This window comes from Populus trichocarpa, chromosome 13 (genome assembly GCF_000002775.5).
Source record: "Populus trichocarpa isolate Nisqually-1 chromosome 13, P.trichocarpa_v4.1, whole genome shotgun sequence".
NCBI lineage: Eukaryota > Viridiplantae > Streptophyta > Magnoliopsida > Malpighiales > Salicaceae > Populus > Populus trichocarpa.
In genome coordinates this window covers 7729604-7754561 of record NC_037297.2, presented here as the reverse complement: position 1 = coordinate 7754561, position 24958 = coordinate 7729604, and the positions used below count along the sequence as shown (strand labels likewise).

The 24958-nt window shown below is 33.9% G+C and overlaps 1 protein-coding gene across 6 annotated transcripts in view; it reads right to left on the bottom strand.

The window, feature by feature from the left end:
* Window positions 1-7195: 7195 nt before the first annotated feature.
* The window catches only part of LOC18104229 (THO complex subunit 2), a 29596-nt gene continuing 11833 nt past the window's right edge, over window positions 7196-24958 (bottom strand). For 2 of the 6 annotated variants that reach the window (XM_024584131.2, XM_024584132.2), the window contains exons 19-32: window positions 23560-23687; window positions 18639-18735; window positions 16387-16515; window positions 15267-15370; window positions 13943-14123; window positions 13554-13735; window positions 12809-13415; window positions 12449-12553; window positions 11450-11605; window positions 11276-11356; window positions 10740-11204; window positions 9313-10443; window positions 7906-8216; window positions 7196-7543 (exon numbers count right to left, since the gene is read on the bottom strand). In XM_024584131.2, the coding sequence (XP_024439899.1) occupies window positions 7474-7543; window positions 7906-8216; window positions 9313-10443; window positions 10740-11204; window positions 11276-11356; window positions 11450-11605; window positions 12449-12553; window positions 12809-13415; window positions 13554-13735; window positions 13943-14123; window positions 15267-15370; window positions 16387-16515; window positions 18639-18735; window positions 23560-23687 (3747 nt within the window). In that variant the 3' untranslated portion in view covers window positions 7196-7473. The remainder of the gene's footprint in view (window positions 7544-7905; window positions 8217-9312; window positions 10444-10739; window positions 11205-11275; window positions 11357-11449; window positions 11606-12448; window positions 12554-12808; window positions 13416-13553; window positions 13736-13942; window positions 14124-15266; window positions 15371-16386; window positions 16516-18638; window positions 18736-23559; window positions 23688-24958) is intronic. The other 4 variants (XR_002977455.2, XR_002977454.2, XM_024584133.2 and 1 more) reach the window with 4 other exon arrangements.

Below are 24958 nucleotides of genomic sequence, written 5' to 3'. Positions count from 1 at the left end.
GTAAATAACCGCCCAGATACCAAGACTATTAAATTTTAATTTGACTTTACAAACATAATCATAGACAAAAATATTAAAATTATTAATATTTAATATTCTGTCGGCAATTCCATCGGTAAAAACTAAAATAAAAGACCTGAACAATAACAGATCGGGGCTTCATCTTCTTCTTTCTTCTTCTCTCACACACTCATTTCTCTCTCTTCATCTTCTCTTCTCTCTCTCTTTCTCACCCGAGATCAAGTATTATCTTCTCTTCATCCCAAGGTATGTTGTCTTTCTTCTCTTCATCCTAAGGTATGTTGTCTTTCTTCATTTTTCTTCATAATTTTTTTTTTTTGGGTTTATTAACAATGTCTTTTGTTTTTTTTTGTTTTTTTATTTTTTTTTAATTAAGAGTTGAAATCAAGCACGCTATTAAGCTAAGTATTTTTCATTCCTTTTTCTTCTTCTTTTTTGTGTTTTTTGTTTGGCATTATTTATGTTTTTTGTCATTATTTTTGTTCAATTTTTTGTTCTTAATAATTTTATGAATTAATAAATGACATGAATTTTAGTTATTGAAATAATTTTTGCATTATTTTGATGAATTTTAGCTATTGTTTTCAAATTTATTGTTCAATTGCAATTAAATGTGTAAGAATAATTTTAATTATTATTTTGTATTTATTCCATTTATAATAATTTTTTTTAATTTAGGATTAAAAATATTATCACATAGAAATAATTGTGTTGAATTTTAGTTGTTATTGTAATCATTTTTGCATTATTTTGTTGAATTTTAGTTGTTGTTTCATTCAATTTTGTTGTTCAATTTCAATTGAATGTGTAGGATTAATTTTAATTATTATTTTGAATTTTTTAAAATTTATAATATTTTTTGTAAATTTATGATTAAAAATATTATCACGTAGCAAATAAAAGTTTTCTATGAAATTAAATTATGCTAAATTTTTAGACGAAACAGAGTAAAATCAACTGGTTTTTGGCATATATGTTGTGTGTTTGCAGTTTTAAAAATTTTGGGTAGTCTCTCGTATATGGGAGAAGCTGCCAAAGTTTTTAAAATAATAGGAATCATTTAATTTTTTTATCTGTTAATTTGTGTAGATGTTTAGGGGAAAGTCTATTGCACGTCGCGAAGACATGATCGCTACTAGTTCTTCTAGTAGCGGTGCTAACGATCATGAGTCATTAGGTGCCAACCAAGAACAAACACCTAAGGCACGAGCATTTACTTACGACATGGGCTCGTTGAGTGCTATGTTGCAACGTTGAGGGGGTTCCCTTCACAACAGGATCCATTTACCCGCAAGTACGAGGCCTAATGGAATGACAATCTTTCAATATAAGTTTGTTTTGCTTTCACAATGCCATGTTTAATAATTTTTGAAAATAAATAATATCAATTAATGAATGCAATTTTAGGCTTATTAACATTAAGGTTGCTAAAACAATAACATCGGCCTTTAAATCATCGATGAAAAATCTATTGTTTCAATGGAGCTAGGTTTCCAAACATTTTGAATGGAAATTGTAAATCGATGCATAGTTTTCAAGGGTCAAGGTTAGTATTAACTTAAATATTTTTTTATATTAATTTGGACCATTTATTGAAATTACTTAAATTTTCCTTTTATAAATTATTATTTCAAGGGAAATTTTAATTGGAGAGAGCTGGTGATAATGTTGTAAGGAGAGTTTGGGAAAATCACGCTGCAATTAGATAAAATCAAATTTAAGATAATTTTTTTATTCCAAATATTAAAAATTTTATTTTTCATTTACTAACAGATAATTCATTTGTCATACAGGTTTCGTGACTTTTGGTACGAGACACAAAAAAAATCAAAACATATGCAAAATAAAGAGAGCTTCCAGGTCGGAATGACATGGTGGTTTGGAATGATTTTAGATCGTCGTACATCTCAGAAGTTGTATGGGCGGAATACATTCAACATGTGATGTCCACGGGTTTCATTCAACGATCATAGTCCAGTACGGATAACTAGAACCAGCGTGTTCACGATTATGTTACCACGCACACTAGTGGCTTTATTCTGTTTGTGTTTTTTATAAATATATTTATCTCACAATATTTTTTTATTGCAGCTATGGTTCTTAGACACGAGCCAAGCCTAATGGAGCTTTTTGTTGAAACACATGTACAGAGTGATGACTGCCAGAAAGGAGTGCAACAATTCGTTGATAGCCAAGCTCAACACTTTGTATCATGTTGGTTTTTAATCTTTTTTTCTTAAGTTATTATTTCCTTGAATTTGATGATTTTTTTTTATATATAGGATACATATAACAATAGATTAAAGGAAAGATGTGATAATGATCCTTCGACCCATCCGGATATTGATCCATATTTGTGGTTGGAGGTAAGATTGTCTGATGGGTCTGATAGAAATCGGGTATACGAATTCTCTAACACTACAGCTAAGAACTTATGGATGACTCATAGTGCTTCGATAGTGGAATGCTCACAATCGATTCCAAGCGTTCAAACTCTAGAGTTTATGGCGATGTTAGACCAACGGGTACAGGATTGTTAGACCAACGGGTTTAGGATCGGATGACTCATCTTAATGATAAATATGAACAACTCATTGCTGATTATGAAAACCTCTGTTGATTGGTAATGGAGATGAGATCATAGATGGGTAGTTCATGTACACCCCCTAATTGTCCCCACCGTTCTGACGACAACCAGCCTTCTCCTCCTTCAACGCTACTTTTATTTTAGATTTATTGTATTTGAACGTACAAATGTTTAAATTTGTAATAAATATTTGATTTTTATACTAATTTATTTTAAAATTATAAAATAAATGTATTTTAATTATTTTTCTACTTTTGTTCAATCAATATATATATATATATATATATATATATATATATATATATATATATATATATATTACTGACAAGGTTATTGATGGAACTATATTGTTGGTATATTGTAGAGAGTTTGAAAAGAATTATTGCAAATGTCACTAATAAAATATCGATGGAACTATTCCATTGGTATAATCCAGAGAGTTGAAAAAGAATTACTATAAATGACACTACTACTGTTAACACACCAATAAAATTATATATGGTATTATGTTAGTGATATGTTATATTTATTGATGGATATACCGATGGAATAAAGCGGGTAAATTTTTTTTTTTGTTTGCTTTGTTCATTTGTAAATCCATTGGTATATTTATGACCAACGAACTCATCAACAGTCCATAAATTACTGACATGAGTTTTTCTGATGGACTGTTTTCATCCATAATTCTGCTGGTAACATACGTGTTTGTGTATCAAAGTTGTCAATTTTATTTTGTTCTTGTCAAAATGGCTGGCATATCTCATACCATTTCACAAAGCAAAACAAAGTGAAATAAATCTCATCTCGCTCGGGATCTTGGGTCATTTTGGATTTCTCACCCAAATTCTAGCCAAGATATTTTGAGTTTATTTTATTTGTTTCTATTATACACTAAAATTGACTAAAGAGTTGGGAAGTTTGAACCAGAATGAGCAAGCCAAACTTAATTGTAGACCAAACTTGATAAAGTCTAGATTTGATAAAATTCAAACTTGCATAAATGACAAGTCACCTCAAACACATAATAACATACTAAAGAAGTGGGTTTGAGTAGCTTTGTGCAAATGATAGTAATGTCGGTGATGAAATGAATGTATAAAAAGTCTATATGGTGTAAGATGCTTAAAACAAGTGATGGAATAGAATGAATGTTTTCTCTTACAGTATCTAATATAAAAGAAAGCACAAGAGGTTGCGGGATAGAGATGTCTCCATGCTTGTATATAAAAGGAATAAAATAAGCAATCTTTAGTTTGTTACAAACTTGAACAAAATCGTACTCCCACACCTCAATATATTATATAACTAGGTATGAGAGAAATTGGAGTGTATTTGATCTATGTTTGTTATAATAATATTAATATCATTAACATTGGTATTATTTTAAAAAATTAATTTTATCAATAATATATATGATTTATATTCATGTTGTTTTCTTTTATGTTTGTTCTTTATAGGAATTAGAGCAAAACAATGGATGCTTTAAATTTCACTAGCCTTGATAACATTGACTAATTAAATGAGTGGATTTGTGAAGAACCTAGCCTTCTTGATTAAAAGAATTTAAGTTTAGAAGACTATTGAGACACCTTTATCTACTTTGACTTTAAAAGATGAAAAGATTTATTTTGATGATGAGGGAGAACTTACTGGAAATGACCATTTATTGAAATGTCTAGTTGATGACTTTCCCTACAAGATTAAGATCCTTATTTTTATGTTAATGATGAAGATTATGTTTGATTTATGCTTCTTTTGTATTAAAACCTTTTATTTTCTTAATATTTTGGCATTTTATTTGTGTTGAACTACTTTAAGTTAAAGTTCTTTTTAGTCTTTACTCTTGACTATTTAGGAATTTCTTAAATTTTGAAATTATGTTTAAATGTTTGACATTGTATTTGTATTGTATAATTTGAATTGGAATCATAGATGTTGAATATATATAATACACACACACACACTCACTAGATCATTGGGCTACGTTATGTTGGGGGTCAGATTAAGTTTTTTTTAATGGAAAAAAATAATCCAAACATTGCTAACACTTTTTTCTAGTAGAAAAAAATTAAACTGTGAGAGTTGAATCAATGTTACCTGACTGACTTGATGGGTTTAAAGGCAACCAGGACAACTAGTAAACACATAGTTTACATCCAAAAAAAATCAAGATGATATTTTTTGTAATATTAAGACGACAACAAATTGGATCGACTCAGGTTAACCTGTCAAATTCGATACTCTGATCATGAGAACATGATAACTCTATATAAATCAAATTAAAATAAATTATGAAGTCCAATTCCTAATCAACCCAATGTTGAAGAATGAATTTGAAAAAAAAATTAATTAAGAAAATAACCTGAGTCAACTTGGGTTAACCCATAACTTGGATCATAAGACTAGGATAACCTCATAAAAAGAAAACTAAAAAAACATGATTAACCTTCCAAACTCGCGACCTAGATCAGGAGATTGAGATAATCGCATAGGAAAAAAAAACAAATTATGAAGCTCAATTTTCAATCAACTCATTGTTGAAGGATGAAATTGAGAAAATATTCAATTTAAGAAAAGAACACAATAAAACAACCTGAGTCAACGTGTTAACCCGCAAAACTCGTGACTCGGGTTATAAGACCGAAATAACCTTACAAAAAGCAAACTGAAACAAGTCATGAAATCCAATTCCTAATCAAGTCAATGTCGAAAGATAGAATTGAAAAACAAAACAACTTAAAAAAACAAAAAAAAATGAGTAAATTGAGTTAACCTGCAACGATGCAGATCATGAGACTATGGCAATCAGATAGAAAGCAAACCGTAACAAATCATAAATTATAATATAAAATAAATCAAATGTTGAAGTATGAAATTAAAAAAAATAGAATTAGAAAAACAAATAAAAAAAACATTATTGCAATGAATAGTATTTTGTGAAGTAATGCACAATAGAAATATCATCTTATAACCTTATATATATAAACTCCTTATAAAAAATTAAATGTTTTGGCTTAAAATTGAGCATGATTCAAAGACTCAAAACCGAGGTTAATTAAAACTAGCTCACCATTTTACTCGTATCCAAATAAGTCTAGAACCAATAGGGCTTCAAATAAGTCTAGAACCAATAGGGCTTCAACAAACTTTCAATCGGAAGTATATGTATTTCAATAAATATTTGGATTGTATTGGTAGGGGGAAGTGAAAGGATGGGGTGGAGAAAAAAAGGATTAGTTACTATCCATCTAGTTGTTTAGCTACATGGTGGGGAGGGATGGGAGCTAATTAGCCCAAAATTGAAAGGATTGAAAACAACAAGTGAGATGTGAGGAAGGATCTTTTCAAGGATTTTGGGAATAAAATGAACATCCAATCCTTCACTTCTCATCCATCCTTCCCCCAATCCCTCTAAACAAAACACATTTTAAACTATCCAATTGGTGAAGTTAGGGATCACAATGGATGCATGCTTGTTGATTTTTTTTATATTCGTATCTTATTTATACTATTCATCAGGATAAAAAAATTTAGATATTCATAAATTATTCATCAGATTATATATATATATATACTCAAAACGTGATGTATATTAAATGATAAAATAATAAATATTATAAATATATGTTTTATATCAATACTAAGATATGTATAAATCATAATGTATTAAAAAAATCTAAATATTCTACCAATATATCTATATAATATAAAAATATATTATGGATAATTTATGTAAATTTCAGAATAGATTTGATAATATTCATACCTTAACTATTAAAAATTAAAAATTAAGATAATTATCCAAATAATACTCAATCCTTGAGGTTCAAATTATATTATCATCCCTATTTGGACACAAGTTGAAAATTTTTATGTTCATACTCGATTTATCCATCCGGTTAAAAATTTAGATATCCATTATCTAACTACTATTTATGATTCATTTAAAAAATTGTGTCCATATATATATATATATATTGTATTAAAAAAAATTAAATTTATCCATGGAAAGGGTCAAGCCTAACATTTCAGATTAAATAAATTATCATCCTTGTGATATGATGAATGAAGCTTCTTTAGAGCGGCGAATTTTTAGTCTCTTTACATTGTTAATCAGCAGTCATCGTATGGGATGTTTCATTCAGAAAACATTTTTGATAACAGAAGGGTCAATCTGTAATCTTCATGATGCAGCCACATCCCTTTATATTTCAGAAAAAGAAAGAAAACCCAAAGGGCATTACTAAATATGCATGTCAAAACAAACAATATGCTCAAATTGGTGGCACAAGGAAATGAGGAATAGAGGCAATTGTGATTACCGTTGCATCTCGTAATTGAAAAAAGGAACCGTTTACCAAGCAATGCTACATAGCACGAAATGAACAGAGTCCTTGTGCTATTCATGTCCATTCGTGTCCCTCGGTATTCATGAAATAAAGAGTTCTCCCCTTATTCTTTATTTTTTACCAGTTATAGCAGCCATAAGAAACAGAGACCGCCATTACAACAGCAGCTCTCTTGTTATACTCTAGCATATTGGATTCATCAGCAAGCATTAACAGGCATAGCATAGGAGGCAAGATATATCTCAAAATTTATCTTTACACTTAATTTAGGAGAGAATTAGCAAGTCGCACTGTACTACATAGCTCAGATTCTACAATAGCATACAAAAATGGCATAAATCCAACTTGCCATTTCCTGGACCTGTTGTCGAACAAGCAAAAATCTAGCACTGTAATTTATAATCTGGTAGAATTAAATGGATGAAAGAAATGAAAGAATAAGAATAGGAACTCACAATCAAGCACACCCTTTTTAGGCATCCATCAGATAACACATCTCAAGCTATGACCCATCAATTACTTGCGATGCCTCCGCTTTTGTTCAGCTCTCTGCCTCTTGTCCTCATCCCATTCCCGATCATACATACTAAATGCTGATCAAGGACTTGCAATATACAACAAAGATCTTCAGAGAAATAGTAAAGCATGCCTTGTATATGCGTCATGAGCTAGCATCACAGAAAAACTACAACCCTAATACTGCATGCCTAATGCACTACATGTCCACAAGCCAGTATAACAGAACTATACATATTTCGAGAGTGAGCTAAATGCTAGGTACAGCATATTGCTGAAAATTACCCCTTCACAGATAACAATTTGCAGCAGATAGAACAGGGATGTGGACAATTTCACTGAGTTGTAGATCATTTAATTGAATATACACAATGATGGCATGCATATTGGCCCACAAATTATTTACTACTAAAGAAAGGATTTTAAGGATACGGATCAGTATCACGGCGGCCCATCTTGCCAACTACATCTTTACCATGAATCCTCATGAGAGGTTCCTCCAAGTAACTTGCACGCTGATTCATGGCCCCCTTCCTATCTCCCCTCTCCCTACCATCATATGAATGTGAAATGCCAATACCAAGGGGTGGAGGTGGTGGGGCAACAGGAGAATATTCACCAGCTTCCCCTGTCGGCAGATGATCTCTTTTAAGTTTTCGTCTCTTGGCAGTTGCACTGGAGTCCATTTCCTCCTTCGGAAGGTTGGTTTTCTCCCTCTCCCTCTCTCTTTCCCTCTCTTCCACCTACAAATAGCAACTCAGAGATATAAGCAAAAAAACTTTCTTCTAAACACAGACCAATATGAGAATAACAGCATCCAGTTCTTAAAAAATAAAAATGGGCCATCATCTCTTTTTTTTATATATAGTTTGGATGATATTCGAGCCTCTTTTTTTAAAATATTTCATTTTTATATGGTATTACATCAAAATTGACAGTTGCAGTTCACTACTTACAATGTTAATCATTTCACACTCAGACCCACAAATTCATGGTGTCATGAATGAAGCAGAAGTAGGATTGTATAAATTCCTGGGGGGCGAAACTCTTGCTTGTTTAAGTAGGTTTTTGTTCCAAGTCAAACCAACAAGCACCAAAGTACAAAACATGATCCATGCCAAGAAGAGATCAGGTGCACCTGTAATTTATATGGCGTCTATGCAAACAACATAGAATGTGCTACGCAGTGTTACCTTTTGCAAAAAGTGCCAAATGTCCGGGACATCAGAAATCATTCAGCATACAGACAACTGAAGGCAATCGGCTCCAGTGAGAGCCAAATGCCAAATACTGAGTCCAACATCAGAAACCTTATCTAGACCACAAGAAATATCATACATCAACAAAGCTCCAATGAGAGTAAACTAAAACAAACATGAAGTACAAGTGAAACTGTGACGTGTAAAACAGTTCACTTTTACACATTCATGCTTGCGTCCATATAACCTCAAGCATTAAAGGATAGTCCATTACTCAGTATGCCAAAACATGGGAGGATCAATAGCATCTGACTGCAGCAAATAAATTATGTGGGTGGCAAATAAAATGAAGCTACCATCACAAAGGATGTTAATCACTGCATTTATTATAATTCAATTTAAGCTGAAGGGAGCAAGCAACACTAAGAACTCATGAAAACAAAAGCACAAATGTCAGATATACAAGTATTTCTTGTCCTCTGTTAAATGAAGTTACAATGCCTAGATATGATAAACTGGATTCAACAGTTTCATGTTCAGTGCAATCTGGCATACATGCTACATACATGTGTGTGTGTTACCAGTCCCTCGTTAAGTTTAAAATCAAAATGGATTCAACAAGCAAGCAGCTAATGCATACCTTGATTGACAGCCCCTCTCGCTCTTCTCGCTTTCTCTCACGAACATCATCCTCTTTTCTACGTTTTGCATCATCCTGTGAAACCAAGGAATTTTCTTCTGATCGTCTTCGTTCTTTCTCATCATGCCTAGGAGAAAGCCTCTGAACATGTCTGGTAGTTCCAAACCTTCTGTCAGCATCTTCATCTCTTCTACCAGAAGTAACTGATTGGGGAACCATATGAGGAGGTAAAGGTGGTGGCGGAGGCAAGTTTTGCCCATGAAAACGATCATCAACCTGAGATTTTTCTGCAGAGGTATCATTGTAACGTAATTTGCTTCTGTCATCTTTGGCTTTGTCAGCTAGTCTGTCAAAACTCCTATCAGCGACCCTATCCTGCCCTCTCTCAACCGAAAGCTCTCTTCCATATCTTTCCATTGATTTATCTCTCGATCTGTCAGCTAAACTATCATCTCCACGGGATTTATCAGGACGCTCTGATCTTTCCCTATGGTCCCTGTCATATCTATCATTACCTTTATCTTTTGACCTATCCAAAGGTTTATCTACGCTCCTATATAGATTATGTTCATCATTTCCCACTTTATCAAGATCCGCAGATCGAGTATCGGTGGACCTCTCTCTTTCAGAGAATTTAACTTCACCCTCTAAATCTCTCAATTCGACATCCCCTTTTTGCCTTTTACTTAATCTGTCAGGTTCTTCAGCAGGACTTGCTCTCTTTTGCAATTTATCACTAGACTTTGAAGCAGCAACAGAGTTATCATGCCTAGGAGAATGAACAAGTCGAGAAGGTGGCTTCTGCACATCAGCAACTTCAGTTGCTTCATCTTTTAGCATAGGTTTGTTACCTCCACTATCTGGCTTTGATTCTACACCATAAGAATCAGAAGTTCTTGTAACCATAGTAGAGACTTTTTCAGACACTGAAAGAGCATTACCATTCGATGTGAGCACAGAAGAAACATTAGAAGCACCCCCTTGTCTTCCCTCTGATAAATGAACCTGGATGTCTTTGTCACTTGTGGATGAGGATAGAGTTCGGCCAACACCTTTTCCAGATTTATTGTCATCTTTCACAACATCTTGCTTTGGTGTTTTAGACACTGGCCGCTTTGTGGAAACTTTCAACTGCCAATAAAGAGGAAAACAAATCAACCGAAGGTAGACTATACTAAATCCTTTCAAGGATGTTAAGAAATAATACATATCTTATGGATCCCAAATTTCAAAATCACTACCTCATGTCTATTTCAACCAACAAAACAGAAAAAGGTATCGTTTCTTTTTTCTTTCCCTCAATACAATAATTAAAAAGAACGATTCCCGCTACCACTATTTAATAAGTAGATGAGAAATGATGAATGTTTAAAATTGCCTGCATTGACATTAGATAAAACTGTCCACGTGCACCATCTAGACAATACCTCAGACTCCGCCAAGTTCTTTGCAGCAACTCTGACAGTGCTATCCTCCAATGTTCTATTTGTGGAGTCATCCATCCCCTTCTGATTTTCTGCTGATCTTGATGCACCTATAGGAACAGCAGCCGAGGAAACAGCTGACTGAGCATTTGACCCATTGGTTGATGAACCACCTTTTGATTTCTGATGTCCTAGATCAGATTTCAAATGTGAGATATTTTCTGTTCTATCTGACCTCCCATCAGCATGTTTTGCTCTGGATATCGGATCTCTGTTTGAATTCCCAGGATCTCCATGTTGGCTTCCAGTTACAAGTGCTCTTCCATCAGCAGGTTCACCTTGAGAAACATTAAGGGCAGAACTGTTTTGTGCTGCTGCTACATTTCCAGATAAAGACTTTGATGCAACAGATGGAGGCTTTATGTCAAGATATCCCATGCCAAATTCTTCATCTGTAACCCATGAAGGCTGCAAATGACAATAAATTTTTTAAATACATGTAACAGGAGCAGCTAAATTCACTTGTGAATCCCACCAACCTTTCTAGCAGCCAAAGCTGCAGCAACACCTGTAGCCAAAACCTTGAGATCCTCCCTTTCATCACTTTTGATTCTAGTTACCTGTACAGAATTTGAGGGAAAGAAAACTAAAGTTATGGTACTGAAAAAAGTAACTTGAGATAAATAAAGGTCACCTTTCTTGACATCTCTTACTCGTTTTTCAAGGTTAATACCACTCCTTTTAGTAACTGGAAAAACACCGGAAATTTTTGTCAACAAAATAAGAGCATTTCGAATTTCCATGTACTCAGATGATTCCAGACACTGAATCAATAGCCGAGACATTCTCTGACTCCATTTCCAGTGTACCTATCACCAAAAGAGCAGATGAAATGAGTAAACAATTGGCACTGACAAAATCTCAATTATGGTATAAAAGTAAACACATTATATGGTTTCAACGGGTGATTGCATATATCTCAAATCTCTGTGCCTTAAAAAATTATGAATACACTGACTAAAACACTTGAACTTGGACAAAGGAAAATGAAAATAAAAGAAAAAAATAAACAAGAAATGCAAGAATGTAAGACAAAGCCAGCAAAATGAAAAAAAGTAAGATGCAGCACAGGGTCAGGTAAATAAAAGAGAATGGTCTTCAATGTAATATATCAATGGAGATAATATAATTTCTACGGTGAGCTTTCCAGGAGACTACTTATAGCTTGAACTCGTTCTGCTTTGGATTTGCAACAAGAATCAATAACGTTTACAAGACCTTGTGCACTTAAAACCTTCTAGATTTTTAACTAATACCACAGGTTAGTACTAGTGCATACTCAAAGATGACTTCAGGATTTCCCAAGCATAACTAGTTTCAATATGGGGATCCTTGTATAAACATAAGTCCCCAATTTAACGTGTCCAGTTATGAAGTTAAGAAAAGTAGGACCAATATGCACAGTATAAGAAGCACATAAAAGGCTGAATAACAGTTATCATTTCTTCTCTAATTGGAAAGACACATTATGTAGATGAATAGAATTGAATGTAGAACAATAGATGGATAAAATAAAAATAGAAACAGATAAAGAACCAACACCTTATGCAAAGTCATCCTGATCATGAAGAAACTATTCAGAAAGAGATTTCAATTTATGAAAATGACAACTACTTAGAAAAAAATATACAACTTCAATCTCAAGAACTAACCTTAATGAACTGACCATATGTAACCCGTTGGCTGTTTGGGAATCTATAATACACAGCAAATCCAGGCATATTTCCACACTCACGTTCATATATAGTTTCATCACTCTGGCAGCAAAGAATTGCAATAGAAAAAAGGAGAGCATTAGGTTAAGAGGGCTGGGAAAAGGAAAAACAAATAAATGCTTAATTCAATTAAATACAAGTGCTAAATTCAAACAAACACGCACTTGTGTAAGCACATATATGATTTACTTCAGTGAAAAAATCTCTTTTTTTTTATAACTTCATGAAAAAAAACTCAAAATAATGAAAGGAAAAATAAATCTGAATAACAAAAAGTGACAATGAAAATGTCAATACCTTCCAGTAGTAAGCAATCTTGAGTGTTTCATACAAAAACCTCCCAAGTCTACCTGCTTCATATTCAGTACAGCAGCATATCATAGGTTGTAATGTTTTACATATCAGAACATCGATGTGGTTTACAGTGTTGAAAAATGGTGTGCCAAGTGAATGAAGAGTATGTACAAACATGGCACAATATACAGCATCCGGCATGCTGAAAGTACAACGGGGAAAAATACAGCGCTGAAGGAACTCCATGTTGATTTTCAAAGTATCAGGACAAGAAGTCAGCCATTTGTCCTTCTCACGAGATAGTCGTCTACGAACAGAAGAAACATTTTCTTCATGTTTATGGAGCTCACTAGTCAGACGATCGAGAGATTCTTGAATCCTTTCCTTCTCTTTCTTCCTTTTAGTAATTGCTGAACTAGAATTATCAGAAAGCTCTTCCAGCGCTTTAAGAGCAGCTTGCTGCTTGGCAATTTCAGACTCGTAACGGTTTCTAGGGACATATAGATCATAAAGTGTGAGTCCCCAGAAAGTGGCATAGAGATCAGGTGAGAGGCTATTCCAGGCTTTTGAAGGCAACATGGTTTTCAGAGTCTCAAGAAGATCTGACCACCTGCATAAGATTGATATATGATCACTTCTTTACAATAAAAGCAACTTTCTTTGTAAAATCACTCATTATCGAATAAGAACAAGAATCACATGCCAAGAAATCTACAAAGGCAAAAAAATTAAAAGACAAGATTATTACATTACAGGCTTATGGAGAGAGCCAAGATCCAGAATCACTCTGCCAGAATATTCTCTAGCTTCAGGCTCCAGGTTTGCACTTGTAGTAGTTACTGTTTCATTGCTGTCTAAGGGCCAGAAAACCTCTAAACTACCCTCACACTTGAAGAGTCTCATGACTGGGCGGTATATTAAAAATGCAACCTAAAATGCAGAGAAAAATGACAGATTTAAAGTTATGTTCAAGCATAAGGTTTCATAAAAACTAAATTAAAAATGCACAGCAAACAACTCTTTCAAGGTAATGTAGAAATGATAAAGCAGACATAGTAGGAGAAATTGATCAACAAAATACAGAAAATTTAGGAGCTCAAGCAATACACACAAACACACAGAAGGGGGAGGACAGACCTCAGGATCAAGATGATACAGGTGGACAAGATCATCAAGAGAGGGAATTAACTGAGCATATGCAGAGGGTGGTGTCACAGCACCACAGAGGAATTCCACATATTGAAGAAGAGTTCCATGACACCTATCAAACTGCTCACTGACCATTTTAATGTAAGGAGCATCTGCATTTATGACAACCCTGGAGGAAAAAAATATGAACAGTCAGCAGTCCAACCAGCACCAGGTACATCCCATGACAAATTACTGAGGTATTCAACCAATCTATCAGCATAAAAATATTGGAAGTACAGAATAGATAAGAATTGTTTGTGACCTTAGAGGTGGAAGGAAAAAAAAAAAAACAGTAATCAGAAATTTCAAGGATCCTGGCATCAAGTCAAGGAGTTTAGTATATAGGACATTGGAAAACAAGTGGAAAACAGGAAACGAAATTTCAAATTAAAGATCCTGGACTCAAATCCAAAACTGTTGTGTGGCTCTTCTTTACATTGTCGATGACATAGTTACATCCCATGACAAATTACTGAGGTATTCAACCAATCTATCAGCATAAAAATATTGGAAGTACAGAATGGATAAGAATTGTTTGTGACCTTAGAGGTGGAAGGAAAAAAAAAACAGTAATTAGAAATTTCAAGGATCCGGGCATCAAGTCAAGGAGTTTAGTATATAGGACATTGGAAAACAAGTGGAAAACAGGAAACGAAATTTCAAATTAAAGATCCTGGACTCAAATCCAAAACTGTTGTGTGGCTCTTCTTTACATTGTCGATGACATAGTCTATTTCATGGGGGAAACATGACTGTTATTAAACATGCCTTTACAATAGTTCTCAAATCAGAAAACAACAGCATAGCTGTGAGGACAACCTCACAAAGAACATGTCAAAAGCTAAGACAGACACCCAAAGAGGACTACAAATATAAATAGCAAAATTACTCAAGAATTAAAACAGTCAAAGAGAGAATTAAATTAGAAAAAGGACCAAATTGTATAAACATTGATGACTATATACAAAGAAACAATCAGAGATGTACAACCATTTCAGACGTGCACACAAGAATATTCAGAGACATGTTGCACTTGATGGAAACAAATTTTCATATAAAGAGGCTAAATTCAAAATCATCCATGCTGAAATGAAAGGCAAAATATATTTTTTTTTTTTAATAGATCAAAGAAAGCAAAAGGGTAAATGTCAATGTAGGCAAAATCAAAACACCAAAACATACATAGCAACTTACAGATACTTCCATGCTTCCTTTTCAGAAAAATATCTATTAAATTAAGCAATTATACAAATAAAGTTCTACTCCTTACACAGATCGATGTTGAGCAATAAGTAACAAAAGGGGGATCGCTAGCTTTGGTTCATCCTTAGGAAGCAAGGAGTCTCGAAGCCTGTTAGTAGATTTGAACAACGCCTGCAGAGAGAATAAATTAGAACCTAGCTTGTTAGTCAGCATGACATGTTGAAATTAACTGATCACAGTCAAGACTTCCATCCTTTGTAATAACAATTTCATGTTCAAGTAGCTTGCAGATAAATGCTCAAGTTCAGCAATGGTAGGAAATGTAAACCAAATCATAAGCATGGTACACTATCAACAGGAATATAGAGAGAGAGCACAGGCCCATGAGGGAACCCTAGGATACCTAGCTTAATCTGATAGCATATAGTTGCTCTTTGAGCAAGTTTAGGTGACTGAAGAATCTGTATTTTGAGCAACAACAAATAGAGTCCGCAGGAAAAAGATAAAAAAATCCTACATCATTTCCAAAAAGATCTTGTATTTCCAAAAACTATATGGTAAACCTTAAAATAGTAAGTTTCACATGTTGGGCTGGGCTTGCCGCAACTGGGTTAAATAAATCACCAGGTCACAGGAAATGCTTTTAGCCTCCTTTCCTTTTCTTTTTTTTTCATTTGTCTTACTTAAATGGTCTAGGACTACATGCGGAGAGATAGCTCAATATCAGAGTATTTTGACATCACATAACCTTGGGTGTTGTAATATTAGAATAAAATCCAGTAGCCTCAACCCCAAACTACAGGGATTGACCACAACGATCAACATCATTCACTTTTGTTTGTCAAAAACATAAATGTTCCCAGATGATACAAAAGTAAATAGATGAAGTGTACATCAATCTCAAACTAGAGGCACTCATTACAAGAATCAACTTCACTTCTGCTTGACTAAAATTTAAATATTTCCAGATGATATAAGAGAGTAGATGTACCCTTCATTAAAATAAATCTAAGTGAAAACAAAAAACACATGATTCATGATACCCCCCCCCCCCCCCCTCCTGAATCCAAATTCAGGAAGAAACTAAACCATTAATATACTCAGATATGTGCCTCCATTGAAATAATCAACTACTTGAAACATAACTGGCTAAAATTGCTTGGAACACTTAAAGTGAGCATTGAGACCTTGTTATTCCGTGTTACTCCAAAAGAAGTAGCTTGATACCGAAGTGTCTCACTCCCTGCCATGGCATCCAACTGTTCCTCTGTTAAGTTTTCTGTGTATTGAACATTTGCCATTTGTTGAACAAGCTCCTGACAAAATCACAAGCTCCACTGTTAACAGACAACTCGATTGTCTAGATAGAAGTTACTAGTATATTGACCCATACTCCACCGCGGGTCGGACCAATTTCTTTTTTTAATGTAAAAAAAAATATTAAAAGCATGGAGAATTTTTTAAATGTGTTATTAAACCTGACTACGTAGGTTAATTTTCAAACCTCCTGACTTAGCTCTTTACCTAACTCAAGTTTTTAATTAAACCATATGGGAGCAAGCTCGACTTAAATCAATTGATTTTATAGGTCCAAATGCAACCTTGATGATCGATAAAAACATGACTTAGCTTTAAAAAAAACTTCAAGATGATATTTAAAAAAAAAATATTAAGCCAATGACATATTGGATCAACCTCGGTCCCCTTGTGACCCGAGTCATGGACTTTATTCGGTTTAATAACATTTTTTTATAAACTTTTTTTATTTAATTATATGATAAAAATAGATACTCACAAAATTGAGCATCAACCTAAAAATAGACACTTATTTGAGACAATTCTCCTTATAGAAAGCAAACAAAATCCATAATGCAGTCTATTTCCCAACCAATCTAATATTAAATGATGAAATTGAAAAGAAAAAAAAACAATTAAAAGACCAAAAAAAAAAAAAGCATATCCTATCGGTGGCTAAACTTGTTAAACTTGTGAATCAAGTCAGTCAGGCAAGTACACCAAACCTGTGAACTGGGTTATGGACTCTACCGGGATTATTATTTGTTTTTTTTTTCAAAACTATTTTTTTATTTAACTATATGATAACAAAAATAAACGATTACGAAATCAAACACCAACTCAATACCGAGATTTGTTTTTAGATTGCGATGACTTCATAAAAGGATGAAACTGAATTCCTAATTAACCCGGTATCTAAGGATGAAAAAAAAAAACTAGTTAAAAAAAGTTAAACTTGTCAGACCCACGAATCAAGTCAACCAGCCAAACCTGTAAATAGATCCATGGACTTTATAAAATTTAATAACATTACTTTTCTCTGAAACTATTTTTCTTTTTTAACTATATGAGAAAAAATAGATAATAAAAAAATCAAGTTCAATTAAAAAAAAAAGACACCCCACCAAAATCGTAAACCAAGGCAACCCGAGTTACCCTGGCAAACCCGCAAATTTTATAAAAAGGTAAAAATCAACAAAAACAAGTTTAAAAAAAAATCATAACAAAAATTTAAAAAAAAAAAAAAAGAAAGCAAAACACTGGATTACTAGTCATTCACAGTGCAATGTGTGTGGGTGAACAGTAGTTTTCTCACACCCTTTAATTTTTGTAACTTTAAAAAGTTTAATAAAATGATTTTTCTCAAAAAAAAAATAACTATATGAGAAAAAAATAGACTATAAAAAAAATCAAGTTCAATTAAAAAAAAGACAACCCACCAAACTCGTAAACAAGGGCAACTTGGGTCACCTTGGCAAACCCGTAAACCATGTTAATCTCATATTAAGACAAAATAAAAAAGAATAACATTTGACAAAAACAATTTTGAAAAAATCATAACAAAAAGAAAAACGAAAAGGAAAGGAAAAGGAAAAAAAAAACCATGTGTTCAAGCAGCAAAAAAAAAATATGGGGGGACGCTGTAGCAATCCAGTGTTTGTGAGGAAAGCTAAAGCGCTTTCCCCACATGCTTTAGTTTATGTTAATTTGTGTTACTTTATAAAGTTTAATAACATGATTTTTCTCTAAAACTATTTTTTTTTAGTATATGAGAGAAAAAAAAATAGACTATAAAAAAGCCAAGTTCAATTAAAAAAAGAAAGAAAAAACCACCAAACCCATAAACTAGGGCAACTGGGGCAACCTAAGTTACCTTGACAAACTCGCAAACCAAGCTAACCTCATAAAAAGACAAAATAAAAGGAACAAAATTTGACAAATAATTTTGAAAAAAATCATAAAAAAACAAAAAAAAAGGAAAAGGAAAAAACATCATGTGTTCAAGCAGCAGCAAAAAAAAAAAAAAAAAGGGAGACACTAGCAATCCACAATGTTTTGTGATGAAAGCTACAGTGCTTTCCCCACATGCTTTAGTTTATGTTAATAATTAATAAAGTCCAAAACTTCTAGATCTGAATGATACCTGCAGAAGAACAAGCTCAATCCCCTGGCCCTTTTTCAACTGGTTCACTAAATACTGGAAAAGGCCTCTCAATTCCATAGATGGGTACTTCTTACACCTGGGAATAAACAAAACTCTCTTCATTCAATTTCAAGTCATCAATAAAAAAAAAGTGGTAGTTCTTTACATAAAGTTAGAAGTTCATCAACAATATAATTTATATAACTACAAAGAAAAAATAATTCCATCATCAGTAGATCTCATGAGAGGAAATGATGGGCATTTCATCAAATGACTACGAAAACACCAGAACTTCATAACATATTATGAACAAGTACAGAAATTATGCATCATACAACAAATTAAGCATCTCTTAAACACGTAGCAGTTAATAAATAAGAGACCATATTGGGCAGACACAAGCAGCCACATAAGTGATCTCAACAAGAGAAAACCCAAACTAAAATAATTCCACCAATTAAACTTACTGCATTTTAAGTGAAGAAAAAGAGTGAATAAGGAAACAAGCAAAGGCAATCATCTTATAAATTATGAAAGGCTTTGATGATTTTCATTAAACATAGGTGAGGTTGTGGGCCATATTCAGGTGGAATTGGTCTCTAATTTCTTAATGAAACTATTTTCAAACTTAGTGTGTTACATAGCAGTTCAAATAAATTCAAAAGCTACTAAAAAGGGAAATCAACAGTCAGCACTTCAGAAGGTATCTGTTGAAATTTTAACAAGGAGCCACTCTAGAGCAATCTGAAACACTAAGAGTCAAACTCTTATTTACCCAAACACAGGATAAGAAGAGCACCTGGCAAGAAAATATATTATTCAATGTCATAGCTGGACACACATGCGAGCTCATGCATCTAATGGTGCACACTTCTATACACATACAACAAGCACTACATGCAAACATGGAGGCTGTACAGATGTTCAGACATGACTCAATATCTTTATGTTCATTACTCCTCAATATTTTCTTACATAGTTGCACTTGGTGTTTTGAAGCACGAAGACATGGCTCATTCGGCATACAGGAGTATAATCAACAAAACCATTATCACCCAGGTCACTGTTCTGTCACAACATTCAAACACTAACATGTGATACACACCTAACTGATAAGAGCATTATAGATCAACAGGATTCTTGTAATTGGTTCTCATGACAATCTAGTAAAGACCAAACCCACCATTTAACTTTCATGCTCGAGTAATATTTCATTATAATAGAACAGCATGCTGAGGAAGCCTAGGCAAACAGTAATGAAGAGCAAAACAGCAATGGAACCACCACAGGTTAATTAAGGAAACATCTACTGTGAATAAATGCATCTCCTACACTAAATATGATACAACCTTAGACTAAAAAATAGATTACCAAATCAACATGGCCGAAATCAGATCTCCTATTGATCCACACACATATACATAAGTTTATAGAAAATCGTTATTTATCCTGCAGACCTCATCATTAGTTCTCTGGTTCAAACTCTCTGATTCTGTCACCAAAATCTCAAGGGACTTCACCTCATAATCTTACAGATTAATCTCATAGTTAACCAAATCATATGCCTCCTGCCTCCCCCAGTTCCTCTATCTGCTAAATCTAACCCCCAAACAAGCTTGCCTACTTTCAGACTGTAGTGAAATTTCAGTTCATAAGGTATTGCAACAAAACCAGGCATCAGCCATAGATATGAATGACATCATTAAACCAGTCTTCAGGACAGCAAAAGCATCTTAGGTATATCCATTGATATCACATCCACCTTCCAGCACTTCTTCATTCATCAGCTTTATGACTTATCAAACCCAGAGGCCACACTAGTTACTTCAACCAGACCTAATCCAAACTCATGAAATGCTACTCGGTGAAAGAATTGGGACTTCTGGATTGCATAGGATATATGCAAGAATAAAAAGAAAGAGTGAAGAATGAAGGGAATACACACCTTGGATGAGGGCTTGGCAATTAAAACAGAATTCTAGGGACAGAAATACACTTGATAAGTGTACATTGAACAATGAATTGAGTACATTCTATACATACAAATTTGGAACATGTTGATTTAGATGTCTGTGTCTGGGTATTTTATGTATATGAATGGATAAGAAGGGTCGCATGCAATAGGAAAGAATGATATTGCCCATGAGTACATGAGAATGAAAATTTTCAGTAGCCCTGAATAATTTTGTGCTTATAAGATTATCCATATAAAGGCGGCAATAACATCGAGAAGAAGAGCTTTGTCAATATAATGCTCAAACAGGATAAAGAGACAAACCATCAAAAGTGGGGGGTAAAGGACAATGATGAAATAATGAAGAGAAATACTTAAATCCCTCAAAAAGTTCATTGATTTGGCACAGAAAAAATGATTGAAGAGGATAAGGATCCCAGTCAGTGACCTGAACCAGCAATCATTAGAGAAGCACCAAAAAGCAATTGACAAGTCTGACCATAAACAGATTAACTGTCCTCAGTGTTCAAGAGGTTTCATTTTTTCTCTGCAAACTCCATGCTCCTATGGCTAAGATGTATAAAGGTAGCAATGACACTTCATTAGCATTCACCACATCCTTTCTAGCAGCTCTCAGGAAATAAGAAAATTTTCCATTCGCCAGAGTTGAAACCTAGACTACAAGTCTACCATAAAACAGCCAAAGCAGCATTGCCTTCCCACTCCCATCCCCCTCTCTGAAATCGGTTCAATCCAATATTAAACAATAGCAAGGGGCATATTAGGTATGTGAAACTCCAACTTTATGAAAATGGTCCTTGACAATTATCCAGTGAATACGCAAAGCACAGAATTAGAATAGGCATCAATCTCCAAGTTGCAACTGAACTATTAGCCATGCCAGTAAACCCCAGAGAGTATTCCCCACCAACCTAGTTGGATCATTGTGCAAAGACAACACAAAAGAAATTAAAAGGAGAAAGAAAGAAAGAAAAGAAGAAGAAGAAACACTAAACTACATATCATAATTCCCAGAACTTCACAAAAGAAAAGGGAATCAAGACAATCGTGCAACCTCAAAAATTTCCAGAACAAATATTTCTGAACATGACATGTTCATATGAGACATTCTTTCTCAAGAATTTAAAAGTATTTTGCATGTTGAAGATCCCCAGCAAACTATGCACATGCACTATAATCAACAAAAAGAAAAGAGAATTTTTGTGTACTCCCGTGAACCCCATTCAATGTATTACTGAATAGTCAGGCAACCTTGAGAGCCCTGACAAATTTCCAAGTGTTGCCTCCACAGAATTTGATTTTCCTTTAAAAGGTTCCAGGCTACATATGGGGTTCAGATTAGCTATGCACGCTATCGAAAATCATGAAGAAACTGTGGTACCCTGAAGAGCACAAATATCATCACCTATACAAGCTAATGCAGCCAAAATCAAAATGGAGTGCTCTCTCCCCTTATTCAGAACACATATCTCACAGCAAAACAATACACTTCTGGAGGACTCACATTGGTAGAACGATGTAGTGAACATCAGTTCTGACCAAGTGTACATTTCTTCCACATTCATGTAAAAAATTATTGGAAACACTCATTGAAAGAAGCATCAAAGAGAAAGACAAGTCTGAAAAGAATCTGAAATATCCAGAACAAAACTGCCTTTAAATCTCAGACCATACCTAAACCTAAGCTCTTAAGGAGGACGGTAAATTAAACACCAATTCTCAGTCATTTAAATGTTGGCTAAGGAAAACCTGCCAAATAGTGTAACCATGCAGGAAAATCTTCATACATTCCACGATCAATCACAACTACAACTTAGAGAGTTTCAACATCAAGAACCTTTCAACAATGAATTTTATATCCCCCATCCATTTTTCTTGCTTCAGGGTTCAACATATGCTCAATACCATTTTCCAATAATGTCTTAATTATTAAAACCAATATTCCAAGTTGCATGAGAAAGCCCAGTGGCAAGTTTCACTGAAAAATCCACCTCTGAGTCAGAAATGGCCCTTCTTTGAATAGGTTTTGTTTATTAATCTTATCTGAATATTTATCTTGAAGAGGCAAAGAAGAAATAGAACCGACGAGAAGTTTGAACAATGCAATCACGATAAACCAAGCAACCAACCCCCTTAGCACAAGCCTGGTTTCATGATAAATTTCCACCGTTGATTCATAGAAAAACCACCATCCAACAAAGTCACACTCATGAATCTCAATGATCACTGTAAGGACCTTTCTGACCTCCAATCTCAAGTATGTCAACTTGAAAGGAGGTCAAGGAAATAACATTATTTTCATGTTTGAATAATGTAATCCGGGCTACCTCTCTTCAATTTTCCTTTCTTTTTTTCTAAAGTTCTTTTATCTTCTAACTAACTCTCTTATTCAGATGTCATTTCCAATTCAGACAACATTACATTGTTTCCATCTCTAAATCCCATAGAGCTTTCCAATTAACGCCTATTCACTGCAAAGCATGTTGGAAGTGAGCTAGACTCATAAATTAAAGACTTAGAAAACCAGCAATATCCACAACAGTCTAAGCTCCCATTATCCAGATTTTGCTGAGTCAAATCTTCAACCCAGAAAATGATGTAAAGCATCCCAAGATACACCTAAAATTCTCAGTAGAAAGGTTTAACAGAGTGACTCCAATAAACCTCATGCCAAATATATTAAAGTTGGTGGACAAGCAAATATAAAAATCAAAAATCAAAAAGGGAAGACACCAAACTCATACTTGTGATTGTTCACATCAAATCATAACAAGCAACATTTATAATAGATTAAAAACCACGAACATTGAATCCTCATCTGCTAAGCAGCCATATTTGTTAACATGCTACACTGGTTTTGATACAGATGGGTGGGCCATATACATTCTACAGGTACAAAAATACAATAAAGACGACAACTAGTGTTTTGGTAGAGGATATACGTACAGGTGACCCCAGAATGAAGCCAGTGATTGAAGCCAGTCTGACAAATTAAGGCCATCATCCTTGAGCTTATCACGACCACCTTGTGCTAACCGCTCAATTACAACATATTCCAAGATATCATACTCAAGCTGAAGGGAAAAAGAGATGCATTGAAATGAGCGTCAACAAGCATTACTACATAATAGTATACACAAATTGTCCATAAATTTCACAATTCATGTTGGAAGGCTCAACAGGATTAGGACTGGAATATTTGTTGGTGTGCTTGCTGTTCAGATTAATTTCCAGGAATAATTTTTTTCTGTGTCAAGTTGTAGATGTACAAGTTGGGTAGCAGCCCCTTAGATACCAAATCCAGATACATCCATAGTTGATTTTAGTTTGGGTAGGTCAACAGGATGCCCACATTTGTTAGACATAATCATACCCTCAGTATCATATTTTGTAAGGAATTTAATTAAGGCTAATTATGTAATTTTCATCAAGCACTTTAAGTCCACAATTTTCTATGTGATTGAAGGGGGGAAAAATATCTGCAATCTCTTTCCCTCCTATCTAAAGGTCTGCTCTATCTCTGTCTCATCTGCAGGAAGCAATACTTCATTTTCCCCTTGAAACAGAATATCATTACCATTGTTTTTAAAACAAAAACAATCAACTTCCAAAACCTCTTTTTGTTTGAATATACCATGTACCTCCTTTTCTTTCATCAAAACCTATTTCTTTTTATTTTTTTAATTACTTTGTTGGCATCGTAAATCATGCCATTTTAGTCAATTACAGAATGACCAACCTTAAACTTCCAATTTAGCATTGAAATAGAGGAAGCTACCGGTCAGTTTTAAGAGCACAAATTCAATCAGCTACGTTTATATCCTATCTACTGAAAGAAAGTAAAAAACTTCAATTTCAAATTGCCTTGGAAAATACGCTGATATAGCTTTTAGATGAAACAATGAAATTCCCATCCTGAATTACATGACAAAAGGAAACAAAGGTCTTTAACATGGGCAGTTTTAAAAAAAAAAAAATAGACATAATTTGCAGTGGGAAATTGGGGATAGGAAACCTAGAAACATCAATATTAATTACAGAGGGAGAATGCATTATTTTTTGGAAGATGAAATGATAATCATATTGATAATGGGCCAAAACAACTAAAACCATGAAATTAAACATTGTAGGTGGTACAGTTCCACAAAGACCTTTCTTGTTTGGACAGAATGGTTTCCGATGCAGAACAGTAATTAGCAACTATTTAATTTAATGCTTTGTCAGTGTTGTTTCTATTTACTATCAGCTTGGGCATCATTGAAGATTTTATGATCCATCACAATCCTGCACTCCCATTTGTTAACTATTGTCCAAGCAAATAATGGTCAAACAATAGATGTTAAAA